This window comes from Pseudophryne corroboree, chromosome 5 (genome assembly GCF_028390025.1).
Source record: "Pseudophryne corroboree isolate aPseCor3 chromosome 5, aPseCor3.hap2, whole genome shotgun sequence".
In the NCBI taxonomy this organism is placed as follows: domain Eukaryota; kingdom Metazoa; phylum Chordata; class Amphibia; order Anura; family Myobatrachidae; genus Pseudophryne; species Pseudophryne corroboree.
The window spans coordinates 818540726-818555524 of NC_086448.1; the positions used below are offsets into that span (position 1 = coordinate 818540726).

The 14799-nt window shown below is 42.5% G+C and overlaps 1 protein-coding gene and 1 pseudogene across 3 annotated transcripts in view; one reads left to right on the forward strand and one right to left on the reverse strand.

Annotated features, from left to right (window-relative positions):
* TMEM74 (transmembrane protein 74) overlaps window positions 1–9872 on the forward strand; it is a 214926-nt gene extending 205054 nt beyond the window's left edge. For all 3 annotated transcript variants that reach the window (XM_063925106.1, XM_063925105.1, XM_063925104.1), the window contains exon 2: window positions 7785–9872. In XM_063925106.1, coding sequence (XP_063781176.1) covers window positions 7834–8649 — 816 coding nt within the window. In that variant the 5' untranslated portion in view covers window positions 7785–7833 and the 3' untranslated portion in view covers window positions 8650–9872. The remainder of the gene's footprint in view (window positions 1–7784) is intronic.
* Window positions 9873–12700: 2828 nt separating this feature from the next.
* LOC134931601 (5S ribosomal RNA) lies at window positions 12701–12820 on the reverse strand (annotated as a pseudogene).
* Between the last annotated feature and the right edge of the window lie 1979 nt (window positions 12821–14799).

Sequence of the window (14799 nt, forward strand, 5' to 3'; positions counted from 1 at the left end):
GAAAAAGGATCTGCACAGATGTATTTTCAGCGACGTTTATATCAGCGTTATGTTCTCAGAATTATAAACTGAAGAGGTTGGGTACGATTGGTGGACAGTTATTATGTGAATAGCATGTTTACAATCACCATGTCTGTATGAATGATATGTTGACATGATGAACTGTCGACAAACGGTCCCTTGCGGTCTGGCAGCGTCGTACCTTGTACCAGTGACTGCAATGGATCCAGCATCTTCTTCTGTGTGAGTATTCATTCCGGCAACAAGGACACGTGGCCTAAAGCTTGCTAATGCTATTTGGTATCTAACTTTAGGGGTATATTTACTAAAGCTAATTAAATTTAAAAGTGGTGACGTTGCCCGTAGCAACCAATCAGTTTTAAGTCTATCATTTTCTAGGATGCAATAGAGCAGTTACAAAGGAATTTATTCCCTACTCTTCCTTTTAGTTACCACTATCTGAATTCTGGCTATATAATGACGGGTGGCCGGTCTGTACGTAACGAGTTGTATTGGATCCTTTTGCGTTCTGATTGGCCACTTTAGATTTGAATTGAGGGACAACCCTATTTAAACACAGCAGACACGTTTATCGGGTTTGGCTCCATGATTAAGCCACGGGTGAAATGCGCATCGGAGTGATGCGCCGGGAGTAAAGCGGGCACTCCTATATTACTGTCAAATCATTCCTATATTAAGATCTACAGAGGGAAAAGGTAGCAGGTGCACTATCTCACACTAGCTCAACCTGTAGTAACCAGAGGCACTTAGCATATTCCTGGCCAGGGCTATGAGCTTACCCACCGCATCAAGGTAGCCTCTCATTGGGTAAGTCCCTAACACTAACTATAGGGGTTCAGGTCCGGGGGGCAGGACACCCCAGAGCCACCCAGCCAGACAACCCCAGGGCATCTGTATACATTACTAAGTCTCAAGCAGAGTAGCACCTCACTACCTAATTAAGGTGTGCAAATTAGGGCCCTTTTCCCTATATTAAGATCACATACTATTAGGCATTACTAACGTATCACATGTCCTGTGAGATTAATCGAGGCTGTATAAATGAATGCATTTAGACCACTGATTGTATTGTTAGACGTGTGTTACTAGTAGTGCAGCTACTTTTGCAAATACAGACGCCTGTCCTGGGCAGTGTGGTAATCAATTTAGCTAGACGCCCTGTCACGGAGCGTTATTAATAGCCCGTTCTCATTGTAACAACTAGTATCAATCAAAGTGAGAACTGTGTTCAAAATGTATATAACCTGAGGATTACCACTATTGGCTGCCCTTAACAGTATACTAAAATTGTGTACAAATGTATTATAGAAGTAGTATTGAACTCCATACACCAGAAATATATGAAGTGTGTATTGTTGAGGCAATCTGAGTAACACATTCACGAGGCTGGATCTTAGTGCTGACACTGTGAGAATTAGACTAAGAAAGATACACAGTGTTACTGTGATTAACTGTAACAGGGATACGTAGGTATATAAATTGGCCGATGTGGGAACACAGGCCCTCATTCCGAGTTGTTCGCTCGCAAGCTGCTTTTAGCAGCATTGCACACACTAAGCCGCCGCCTACTGGGCGTGAATCTTAGCTTAGCAAAATTGCGAACGAAAGATTCGCAATATTGCGAAAAGACTTCTCTGTGCAGTTTCTGAGTAGCTCGAGACTTACTCTGCCAGTGCGATCAGTTCAGTGCTTGTCGTTCCTGGTTTGACGTCACAAACACACCCAGCGTTCGCCCAGACACTCCTCCGTTTCTCCAGCCACTCCCGCGTTTTTACACACACTCCCATAAAACGGCCAGTTTCCGCCCAGAAACACCCACTTCCTGTCAATCACACTACGATCTCCAGAACGACGTAAAAACCTCGTAATGCCGTGAGTAAAATACCTAACTGCATAGCAAATTTACTTGGCGCAGTCGCAGTGCGAACATTGCGCATGCGCAATTAGCGGAAAATCGCTGCGATGCGAAGAAAATTACCGAGCGAACAACTCGGAATGACCACCACAGTGTAGAGATCAGAGATCAGATGATTGTTTAATCATAGCCGCACAGCTAAGTTTAATCACTTACTATTTGTATATTGTGATGATCAGGTGTATTTACACTGAAATTACGACGCCTGTCCGGGGCAACGCGGCAATAATTCAGTGAGACACCCTGTCAGGGAGCGCTATTAACAGCTTGCTCACACTGAAACAACTATTAACAATCTAAGCGGGCACAATTCGGCTGTGCCAAAATGCAATATGGTTATATCTGTTAACGGATGATTTTTTAATCATATCTGCACAACAGTTTCTAACTACCTGCCACTTTTACAATCTGATGGGCAGCTATACCCACACAGACAGCAAAAGATTGATATTAAGAATTTGACTCCTGGGAGCAGGCATTATTAAAAATCAAGATTGCAAGAAGATTGATTTGTGTACATCCTAATTAATCTTGTAGTTGAACATTTAGGCTGATATTACAGCGATTAACAGAGTTTAATACAATATTATTGTGAGTGACAGTAGATTTACTGATATTTTGAATCATTAATAAAGTTAATAGCAGGAGTGTTCTCTTATATACCGGTGCTACTTATTTTAATAATTTTTTTTCTTATTTTATATCTATCTTTTAATATTTCGCCTTTTTAGCTTTGACAGATGGGGATTTATTAATTCTTTTGCCTAATAAAAGTTATGTTTTATGATAGATCATTAAACCAGAGTGAGGTTGTAGGTGGGGAAGAAGTATTTAATTAGATATATTCATTAAAGATATATATGATGTTGATTGTGTAACCCTAATCGATGGAGTGCACCACAATGCTACTATCTTTCTCTTTTTTGTAACTTAGTTGTCTAACAAGTAGCAGGTAGCACGCCCCCATATATGGTGACAGTTCCTTTTGGGTCGACATTGTGAATGGGAGGTAACCGTCGAACTGAACCTGTGCGGGAACATCTGTTTGTTTACTATATAAGCGGGTGTAGTATGTTATGCCGGCGGTTCGGGCTCCCGGCGGCCAGCATACCGACAGCTAGGCAATCGCAAATTAGCCCCTCCAGGGGGGTCGTGGACACCTAAGAGGGAGAAAAGCTGTCAGGATTCCGGCGCCGGTATGCTGGTCGTCGGGAGCCCCGCCGCCGGCAAACTGAAGACCACCCATATAAGCATTTTGATTAGAGATTTGCAAAGAAAAGCTAATTTCAGTAATTTTTTTGTCAATCTTTTTGTTCACTGTCTTATGGTTGAAATAAATAATATAAATGAACGGCTTCTCCGCAGCGTGTACCGTGAGTGAGAAGTTACTGAAAGTATCTTTAGTGATAAAGCGAAAACTGTAGGCGGGAAGGAGATGCGCTGACTACTTTATATTTGTATTCACTTCATAAATCTTGGATTCCCCCTGCAGACAAGCAGATGTGTTAACAGTAGGCATCAGTGGCGTAAGTTTGTCCCAGTTGCCCGGAGGCAAGATAAGTTTTGGTGCCCCCCCCCCTATATTTAGACAAATATATGTATTTATGTGTGCGTATATATATATATATATATATATATATATGCGTGTGTGTGGTGTGTTCTGAATTTTTTTTATATACTGTACATACATATATATATATATATATATATATATATTTCATTGTCTTTTATTTTAAAATCACTCATTTCTTAGCAGTCATACCCAGGATTAGATCCCTTTACCTGTTACTCTGACAGCAGACACTTTACTGATGGAGCCATTTGCTCCTGTACAGGAAGCATGAAAATTCTAACTATATGAAGTTATGTGTGTAGTATCTATGAAGATAGTTTATGTGCATTAGCTAGATGAGGTAGTGTACCTTTAAGAATCTGGCTGCACAGATGAACATGTGATCAGGAAGTAGAAGGAGAGTAAGGAGAAGGAGAGCAGCATGTGGAGTTGATGTCTATCTGTAACCATGCAAGTAGTACTTACCAATAAGAAATAAAATACATAATCTTCATACTGCATGATTCATTGAAGTAAAGATATGTACATAACAATGTGTAATTGTCAGAGAAGTAGCTTCATATAGTTCGAATTCTCATATTTTCTATACAGGAGCAAACAGCTTCATCAGTAATGTGTCTGTTTCCAGTGTACTAGGTCATGGTTTTTATCCTGGGTATGACATTTGTAAAATGTGTATCTACAGTATAATAAAAGGGTGTGATTTGTAAGGTGCAGGAACCAGTGAGGAAGTCGGCTGAAGAGAGAGCGGCAGCTATCAATTAACTTAATTCAGAGGTGTCACAGAATGGGAGGAGAGGTGCCCCCCTTCAGAGCAGGAGCCCGGCGGCAGATGACTCCATTGTCTCCCAGAGTTACGCCTCTGGTAGGCATGAGTACTTTATTTTAGCCATAAGGCAACATAAAATAATAATGATTTGGAGGTAATCTTCCTAGCATTTTCTATCGTGATTATGGAAAAGGAATGATCCCTTCTGATTCCTTTAAATGTAACAAACTCAGCAAAGTTAAACTTTAGGGCTGACTGTAATGTGGAAACAGTGAAGAAGCCGCACATAGTTGGGCTACGTATGACAGCACATGCACCTCACCCCTTGTCCCCCACTGCCAACTGGGACCCTGGCACTGCCGGACCTGGTAACAGAACACCGGTGTCCGGCGTGCTATGACAAAGATGCAGGCACGGCAAAAGACAACTGCGGCCGCATCTGCGTCTGATTCAGAATCAGGCTTTTTATGTTGGTGGTATATTTCTTTCTACATTGAAATATGTTTTTTCTCTTTTATGTTACCCTCTATATCAGTGGTGGCCAACGTGTGGCTCTTGAGCCACATGCGTCTCTTTCTTCATTCAAATGTGGCTCCCAACACTCAAAGTCACGTGACCACAAGAGATCTGTAAACTGTTGCACTCCAGCCAGACATGCAGCAGCACTACGTAGACTGAGAACTGAGGGAGCCAAATACACAGGCGGGTGCTGGCTGGAGTGACACATGGGGGAACTGAAGTATATTATGTGAATCTGGTTTTTCAATATATTTTATGCGGATCTGGCTTTTTCAATTATTTGATGTAGAAGTGGCTCTTTCATTGTATTTTATGTTGGATCTGGCTTTTTCAATGTATTTTATACCAGGGGCGTGGCCTAGCAGGTACAAGGTCACACCCCATTTTTGCAAGTGCGTCTTCGGCTCGAAGTCGGCTTTTTGATGTACCTAACAAGATTTTTTGTCTCTTTGTCTCTGACTGGTTGGCCACCCCTGCTCTATATATTATGGTATCCGTTCAGATGGTCGACCATGTTATGGTCGACAGTCATTAGGTCGACCACTATTGGTCGACATTGACATGGTCGACATGGACACATGGTCGACACGCTAAAATGGTCGACACATGAAAGGTCGACACATGAAAAGGTCGACATGAGTTTTTTAACCTTTTTTTCTTTTGGGGAACTTTTCCATACTTTACGATCCACGTGGACTACGATTGGAACGGTAATCTGTGCCGAGCGAAGCGGTAGCGGAGCGAAGGCACCATGCCCGAAGCATGGCGAGCGAAGCGAGCCATGCGAGGGGACGCGGTGCACTAATTGGGGTTCCCAGTCACATTACGCAGAAAACAACACCAAAAAAAGTAAAAAAACTCATGTCAACCTTTTCATCTGTCGACCTTTCATGTGTCGACCATTTTCATTTGTCGACCATGTGTCCATGTCGACCATGTCAATGTCGACCAATAGCGGTCGACTTAATGACTGTCGACCATAACATGGTCGACCATTCATACCGGAACCATATATTATCGCCCCCCACTTTAATGCAAGCATTTCCACATGTTAACAATTATGATGTAAAGAGGAGCATCTTATACACAAAGAAATAGTGCATAAAAACCTGTCCTGTTCCTTGTACACTTTACAGATAGAGGTAGTAGTTCACAATTAAAAGATAGTAAGATATTGTTCAAAGAAAATGGCTCTGGTCAAACAAAATGGCTTCCCTGCAGACTGCAGTCCTGTTTGCTGACTGTGATGCTGAGGTGATCTTCAGATGTTTATTAGGTTACAAAAACTGAATATTATCTAGTAAACTGTTAAGCTCTAATTATTTGTAAGAATAGTTTTTCTTTTATTCTCTTCCTCCAAACAACTAGAAGCTTTAAAAGCTTCCTCATAAGCAAACCATTAACATCACATCTCATCAAGTCAGTGAGAAAACTGCCCACACCTATTGTGCTAGAGATAGCCATCGTCGATGCTTGCCAACGATGGTGAAACTGTGAGTGGCCATCAATGGTGACCAACTATGATATGGAAAACCATCAATGGTTTCAAAATATTCCTAATTCAGTCCACGCCCAGCAGAGAGGCAAGTGTTCCCCAACCAGATACAGAAAATGGGAGACAAAACTTATGCAAAAGCAATCTACATTTATTACTAGTAAACCCTCAAAAATTACTGGGATAGGTAACTGTCCCACGGGCCAATCACAGTCCGGGAACGGGGCTTCACAGGAGTGTCAGGGGCAGAGCTATGCTCCGTGTCCCGACACATTAGAAAAAGAAAAAATATATTTGTTTGTGCTGTGCCATCTATGGAGTGAAACCATCTAGTTTCCTCCCATCGATAGCAAAAGTATTCGACATCGGCCATAAACCATTGATGATTATGAATGATCGATGGTCATCCTTACATTGTGCTATTGTGATACAGTGACATAGCTACGATGGGTTGGGTCGGCTTTTGACCCAATTTCTGTTCATTGCACCTGAGCAAGCTGATGACATATGTTCAGATTTTGATCTTGTTTGATGAGTTCACAAATTTGGCCAAATTGAACCAACCAAAATCCCATTGTGTGAAAGTAGACTTCAATTGTTTAACAATCCTGGATTTTCATTTTGCATTTAACATAACTGTATTATTATTAATTAATTAAATTTATATGGCGCCACAAGGGTTCCACAGCACCTAACAAAGTACATAAATAAATGAGCAAAACAAGAAAACAGCAACTTACAGTACAAGACAATGTAAGACAAGAACATGGTATATAGACTTTTCTGCATCAGCAGACATGACAATGAAATAAGCTTCAGGGTGGTAGAAACCAAGGTTTTGGTGCCATTGTAGGGAGTATGGAGTAGAAGATAGTCTAAGTAAGAGAAGTAAAGCACATGAGGGAAGAGGGCCCTGCTCGTGAGAGCTCACATTCTGAAGGGGCATCCAGACAGTGGTGACACAGATGGGGTAGACAGTGACCATGTTATGGGGTTAAGATGAGAGATGGCTGGGTTTGATGAAGAAGTGGGTCTTGAGAGCCTGTTTGAAGTGTTATAGAGAAGTGGAGAGTAATACGGAGAGGTTGAGAATTCCAGAGGTAGGTAGCACCACTGCCAATATCTTTGAGGCAGGAATAGAAGAAAGTAATGTTTTGTCAGGACAGGCCATTGCACTGTACTGGTAAATCCTGATCTGTCAGCTGGGTAGATGTTTAACACAGACACAGTACAGTTTCAGAAGTACTCCAGCTTCCACTAGTATTACACTTTACTGCATTCTGGTATGCTGTACAGTAGCATGCTATGAAGAACCATGGCAATTTTTTCGGAGTATCCATTACTTGTGAGAGCATCACGCATCATGTGGAGCAAAATGAATACGCAAATGTGGACACATCCATTCTTTTAAAAATATATTTCCATGGTGAAGATATCCTTCATAATAACTTATTATTATTAACATTAATTATCATTTTTATTCTTTCCTTAGACACTTGAAAGGCTCGGACTCAAATTGCTGTGATATGTAGAGGGATTCTATGGCGTGCATGGAGCTTCATCACATGAACGGACAGCCACAAATACTAGACGAGTGCAACAACGAAGACTGGGGTTACAACGTCAAAGACCCAAAGACCTTTTGTTATGAAAATCATTGCTTGGCTCCTGCCTTGTCACCAGATCAATACGAGTCTATATCTTTAGCAACATCAGATGATGTGTCAGGTCCAAAACTATCGCAAGAAGATTATGGCAAAGATAGAAGAAAGGCTTGCTGCGTTGATGAAGTCGAAACATCTTTTACGTATGTCGACGAAAACGTAAACATAGAACTTGTGACCCATCCAACTTTTAAGAATGGCCATGGGCACCAACATCACCCCACTGATCGAGAAATCCAGCAAGACGGCATCCATGAAGCCTCTATAATGTCCGATGATGAGGCTACATCAGAGGCCTCCGGGAAGTCTGTAGATTACGGATTCATCAGCGCGGTGACGTTCCTGATCACTGGGATTCTTCTCGTCATAATTTCATACCTGGTGCCCAGAGACAGGTCTGATCCAAACTCCATCACGGCCCGAGAAATGGAACAAATCGAGAAGAGAAATGCAATTATCGGCACACACTTGGATAGGTGTGTGATTGCCGGGCTGTGTCTACTAACTCTTGGCGGTGTTGTATTGTCCATTCTATTGATGATATCCATGTGGAAAGGGGAACTCTACAGGAGAAAGGCATTTGCCTCTAAAGACTCTGCCAAACTGTATGGCTCAATTAATTTTAACCATTCAAAGTCTGGCGGCAATGAGAATACATTGGTGCAGGAGGAAACTATTGACATAGTTAATTAACGTTACCAAGTTTTATTTGGTTTTTATAAATTTTCTTCACAAGCAGTAAATTATTTGCACTCTGTAGTGGGTAAAATTGAACTTTAAGCCAATATCGGAAAGACTAGTTAAAGCAGTCAAGTGGCAGGGTTTTTTTTTTATAGGGTCCTAGAGACCTAGCTAAGGTATATGTAATAAAAGGAAATGGTTGAATCTGTATGGAGGAAAATGAAACTAAGTATTTGTGCCTTCATATGAAACATCTACTACTAGCGGGAACAGATTCCATAAATTTGTATCTACTATAATATTGTCATAAAATCTTCAGAATTGAAAAGGACAGAGGCACATTTCATAGAAGTCCCACTTTTCTGCTGGGAAGACCATAGGATTCTATTATGGCTGATTACTCAAGAAAATAATGGCATATATTCAGGGTTCACATTCAACTGACTGTATCGTACATTTGGTTTTGTTATTGATATTATTTTAGACTTACAGTATGAATCCATGTAACCCAGGATTAAGCAATCTGTTGGCTGGCAAAACTTGCTGGGACTAATAGTTCTGCAAAATCTCAAAAGTAGAGATGAGTGGTTCGGTTTTGACTTGGTTATGTTTAGATCTGAAAATGTCCTCTTATTGGCTATCCGTCTCTCGCGTGTTTTGGATAGCCAATAAGATGACTTTTTCCGATCTGAACTTGTGCTACGTTTTCACGAAAATGGCAAAACCGAACAACTTATCTTTACATAAAAGCCACAATTTGCCAAACCGCGGATCACTTGGATGTGAAAAACTAAAAACATATGCAACCGCTAGACAGGTCCTCATCAGCTCTAGATATCCACACACAGAGGCCGTGTTCCTGTTATGCCCACTACAAAAGTGAGTATTGAGGGCATTAATTAAAGTACACTAACATCACATTCTGGCACAGATCCTGATGAGAGGGTGCCATAGGTCTGTATAAAGTGCACAGCACCATGTATAGATTTGGTTTACATACATTTGCGATTTAATGTACACTGTATATATTGTATTTATACCTTGTATATAGGCGCCATAGCCTTTTTGTGCCTCATCGGTTGCGGTTTATACTTGTACTCTATTGTTACAGTGCCTGTGTTATGTTACGATGCAAATCAGTGGGGCATCCAAAGGCGGGTGGGAGATAGGGGTCGATGTAAGACGTTCATATATCTAGTAAGTAAGGGGTTAAAATAAACCTGTGTTTGGGCTGATTTCTTAGTGAGAGGTATTCTGTGCTGTGTAGAGCAGGGAATGTCTGTGCAATATTAGGGATGGATTTCCTGTCCTGGTAACACGATAAAATGTACTTGCTGTGAGACGTTTTCTAACAAAGTGCAGCAACCTACAGCAAACTTGTCTATTGTATCGGAATGTTCGGGATTTAAACAAATTTTGGGGAGATTTGCCCGTATCCTGGTGGAGGAAAAAACCCTTCAATATGAGGTACTTCAGTTAATTCCATGAATTGCCGCATTCTGTAGCGCAGGGGTGGGGAACCTTTTTTCTACCGAGGGCCATTTGGATATTTATAAAATCCTTCGGGGGCTATACAAAAATTGTCAACTTAAAAAATTACCCTGCCCCCCAGTAGGTCTGCCCCTTAGAGGTACTGCGCGCGTGCCAAAAAATGGGTGTGGCCAGTTAAAATGGGACGTGATACACATATGCCCCCAATAGTGCGGTGCCAGATCCACAATTGCCCCCACAGTGCCAGGTATACAGATACCCCCACAGTGCCAGGTATACAAATGCCCCTCACAGTGCCAGGTATTCAGATGTCCCCACAGTGCCAGGTATACAAATGCCCCTCACAGTGCCAGGTATACAGATGCCCCCACAGTGCCAGGTATACAGATGCCCCCACAGTGCCAGGTATACAAATGCCCCTCACAGTGCCAGGTATACAGATGTCCCCACAGTGCCAGGTATACAGATGCCCCCACAGTGCCAGGTATACAGATGTCCCCACAGTGCCAGGTATACAGATGTCCCCACAGTGCCAGGTATACAGATGCCCCCACAGTGCCAGGTATACAAATGCCCCTCACAGTGCCAGGTATACAGATGCCCCCACAGTGCCAGGTATACAGATGTCCCTCATAGTGCCAGGTATACAGATGTCCCCACAGTGCCAGGTATACAGATGCCCCCCACAGTGCCAGGTATACAGATGCCCTGCCCCCCCCCCCTCCCCTCCATGCTGCTTACCGTGCTGCTTTCGGCGGGACACGGAGGAGAGCGCGGCTATGTTGAGCGGTGGCGGCATGTAGGACTTGAAACCAGCCACCGGTTCGAGAGCCAATCAGAGCTCGCGGACCGGCAGCCGCGGCTTCTGATTGGCTGCCGGTCCGCGAGCTCTGATTGGCTCACGAACCGGCGGCTGGTTTCAAGTCATACATGCCGCCGCTCCCACCCGACAGCCGCGCTCTCCTCCCTGTTCTGACAGCTGAGACACGCTGCCGCCGGACTGAGCGGCAGCGTGTCTCACTGACACAAGCTAGTGGGCCGGACCAAACGGTTTCGCGGGCCTTATAAGGCCCGCGGGCCCGAGGTTCCCCACCCCTGCTGTAGCGGGACTACCCTCGAAGATAGAAAGCTGAAAGGGTTATCCTGCACTGGATATTGAACATCTATTGAACGTTTTTATATATTGAAAACCAGCTACAATTAATATTGAAGATAATCATATCTAAATCATAAACAGGCTGGAGGTGCTCCTGGAATTATGAAAAAACTCATGTTCCAAAATATTGTGAGGACTAGCCTCAAAGAAAATTCCTTTTTTGGAGCACTCTTTTGAAATAATAAGTAATATGATATATAGAGAATTAATGATTAATATTAAAACTTAACTTTTATTTCTTACCAATCTAAAATAAAGAGGAGAATGTTCAAACACATTACATATCAGACACTGTCATAGGTATCACATGTGTTCAATGATCATCCATTTCTCCCAATGTCAAGTGACATTGGGAGAAATGGATGATCATTGAACACATGTGATACCTATGATAGTGTCTGATATGTAATGTGTTTGAACATTCTCCTCTTTATTTTAGATTGGTAAGAAATAAAAGTTAAGTTTTAATATTAATCATTAATTCTCTATATATCATATTACTTATTATTTCAAAAGAGTGCTCCAAAAAAGGAATTTTCTTTGAGGCTAGTCCTCACAATATTTTGGAACTACCCTCGAAGATGCCAGTGGGACCTCCCACTACAGGAACTGTAAAAGCCAACTGCTACTGTATAACCTAGATGTTCAAGCAAATCAGAACAATGTTTCCTGTCCAATCAGAATTATGCTTTCAATGGGCCTAATTCAGACCTGATCGCTCACTAGTTTTTTTTTGCAGTCCTGCGTTCGCATAGTCTCCACCTACAGGGGGAGTGTATTTTCGCTTTGCAAGTGTGCGAACGCATGTGTAGCAGAGCTGTGCGAACAGATCTTGTGCAGTCTCTTACTAGAAACATGTAAGAGGGATGATTCCGCACCAGTTACAAAATTTATGAAGAACCAAATTAGGACAATCAGGGGGAATATTCCCAGATATAGTCTCTATGGCGGTGCACCCTGAGTCAACAATAGTACTGTAGAACGTGAGTGGAGAAGAAGTAAGACTCTTTTGTGGGTGCACTCTTAGGCTGATTAACAATGATCAAGATATAGGTAGGTAAGTATATTAAAACATGACTTTTAATGACAATAATTAAAACTGGTATCCAAGATTACACCCATTAACAAACAAATAACATAAATTATAAAAATATTTGGTCTCAAATTATAATAAGAGGTATGATCACTCAAATATACTCCTAAATTGAATTATGAGACCCAAAGCTGCCAATTCCGCAAACTGGTATCAAGAATAGAGGCTCTGGATTTGTGGCAGTTAGCTCATCTCCATAAATCACAAATAATAACTTTTTGTGCCAGGCAGCACATAGTGTGGAAAAATAAGTAGATTGAAGGAAGATCAGAGCAGTGATTCTGCTGTCAGTGTTAGGCAAGGAATAAGGGGCTAAATAAAGAGTTCTACTAAACTTGGTATTCCCTGGTGGTCACCCATCCAAGTACTGACCAAGTCCAACACTGTTTAGCTTCCAAGATTGGACAGTATTGGGTGTCTTTCAGTGTGGTATGATAGTAGATTGTCCGGACGCATCAGCTCCCTGGATCACTGATGAGAGATCACCGTAAGGAAATTAATTGTACCAGATAAAGTGAGAAAATAGAATAAAGGTGGATCTGCTGCCAACGTTAGGCGGAGATAAGACTAGAGTATTATGATCGCCCGTATTGGTACTCCGGATCATTGGTGAGAGTCCATGAATGAAGGAAAAGAAGCTGATTTGGATACCAATAGAACAGAGTAAATTGTACACTTGTATATGCAAATACAGAAGTCTGTGAGACAAATATAGATGCAAGATGATTTCTGGCCCATATAATCGAAGGAGGAATATACTGAAATTCAGACCCTCAGGAAAGTAGCAATGTTAAGCAGTATATTCATCTGTGAAAATAATACACATTTGATCTTTATTGATAAAGTCCCTAAATGAGACAAAATGAAAAACTGGCACCAACATTTGCTAGCAGTACAATGTCTCTTAAAGTCTCTTAGCAGCCCAGGACTTACTCAGCCACTGCGAACACTTCAGCCTGTCCGGGACCGGAAATGACGTCAGAAACCCTCCCTGCAAACACTTGGACACGTCTGCGTTTTTCCAAACACTCGCGGAAAACGGTCAGTTGACACCCACAAATGCCTTCTTCCTGTCAATCTTCTTGCGGCCGTCAGTGCTAAGGAAAACTTCACTACAACCTGTGCACAACCACAAAGAGCTTTGTACCCGTACATCGCGCGTGCGCATTGCGGCCCATACGCATGCGCAGAAATGCAGTTTTTTCACCTGATCGCTGCGCTGCGAAAATCGTCAGCGAGCGATCAACTCGGAATGACCCCCCTGATCCGAATAGAATCCCAGTTCGAATCTTGCCACGGGTTCGGAATTTGGCTTTAATTCTGAATTTCAGGATTTGGATTGCAAAAATTTGTGAATTTAGCTGTTTTTATAGATTTTTTATCTATAATTATCTATTTAAAACCGAAATCTGAATCCGAACCAAAACACTTGAAAGTGGTTTTGCCAAAACTTCATGATGAATTAGAAGCAAAACCAAAACACGGAAGTCTGCGCACATCTCTTGTAAATAGTGTGGAAAAAATGGAAAACATTGCATTGTCGGCTTCCCCACAATTCTGCATGGTCACAGTTTTCACAAATTACAGAACTTGGTGAACTTTAATGAAGTCGGTCAGTTTGCGAGTCAAGAGAAGCTGATTGGATGCGCTGTAAAGCCAAGACTTAAAGTGGGCATGGGGGGGGGGAAGACTAATATCTCCGCTGCACTCCTGGTACCCCCACAGATGCCTGAGCCTGGGTAATGTGTATACGCTCATTCCCCCTCTCAGTACCCCTGCTATACTTGGAGTTCTTCTTACCATGAAACCTAGAAGATTTGTCCAGAGCATTAGTGACATGTACTACTTGTGCAAATGTGCTACTTGTGATCATGGAGGTTAGGTCCTAGGGGCAAGTGCAGCCGTGCAAACGCATTGTCGCCGCCCACTGGGGAGTGTATTTTCGCTTTGCAGAAGTGCGAACGCTTGTGCAGCAGAGCGCCTGCAAAATCTTTTTGTGCAAAACAAGACCAGCCCTGTAGTTACTCTTCGTGTGCGTTGATTCTAACAATGGAGGGACGGCTTTTGACATCACACACCCGCCCAGTGAATGCCCAGCCACGCCTGCGTTTTTTCAGCCACGCCTACGTTTTGCCAAACACTCCCTGAAAACGGTCAGTTGACACCCAGAAACGCCCACTTCATCTCAATCTGCCTGCATTCGGCCGTGTGACAGGAATGTTCGTTACACGTGTGCAAACCCACGATGCTTATTGTACCCGTACGACGCGCCTGCGCATTGCGGTGCATACGCATGCACAAAAATACTGATTTTTAGCCTGATTGCTGCCCTGTGAACAATGGCAGCTAGCGATCAACTCGGAATGACCCCCTAAAGGTGCATACACAGGGTGAGATATTGTCTACGCCCGATTTTGACTAT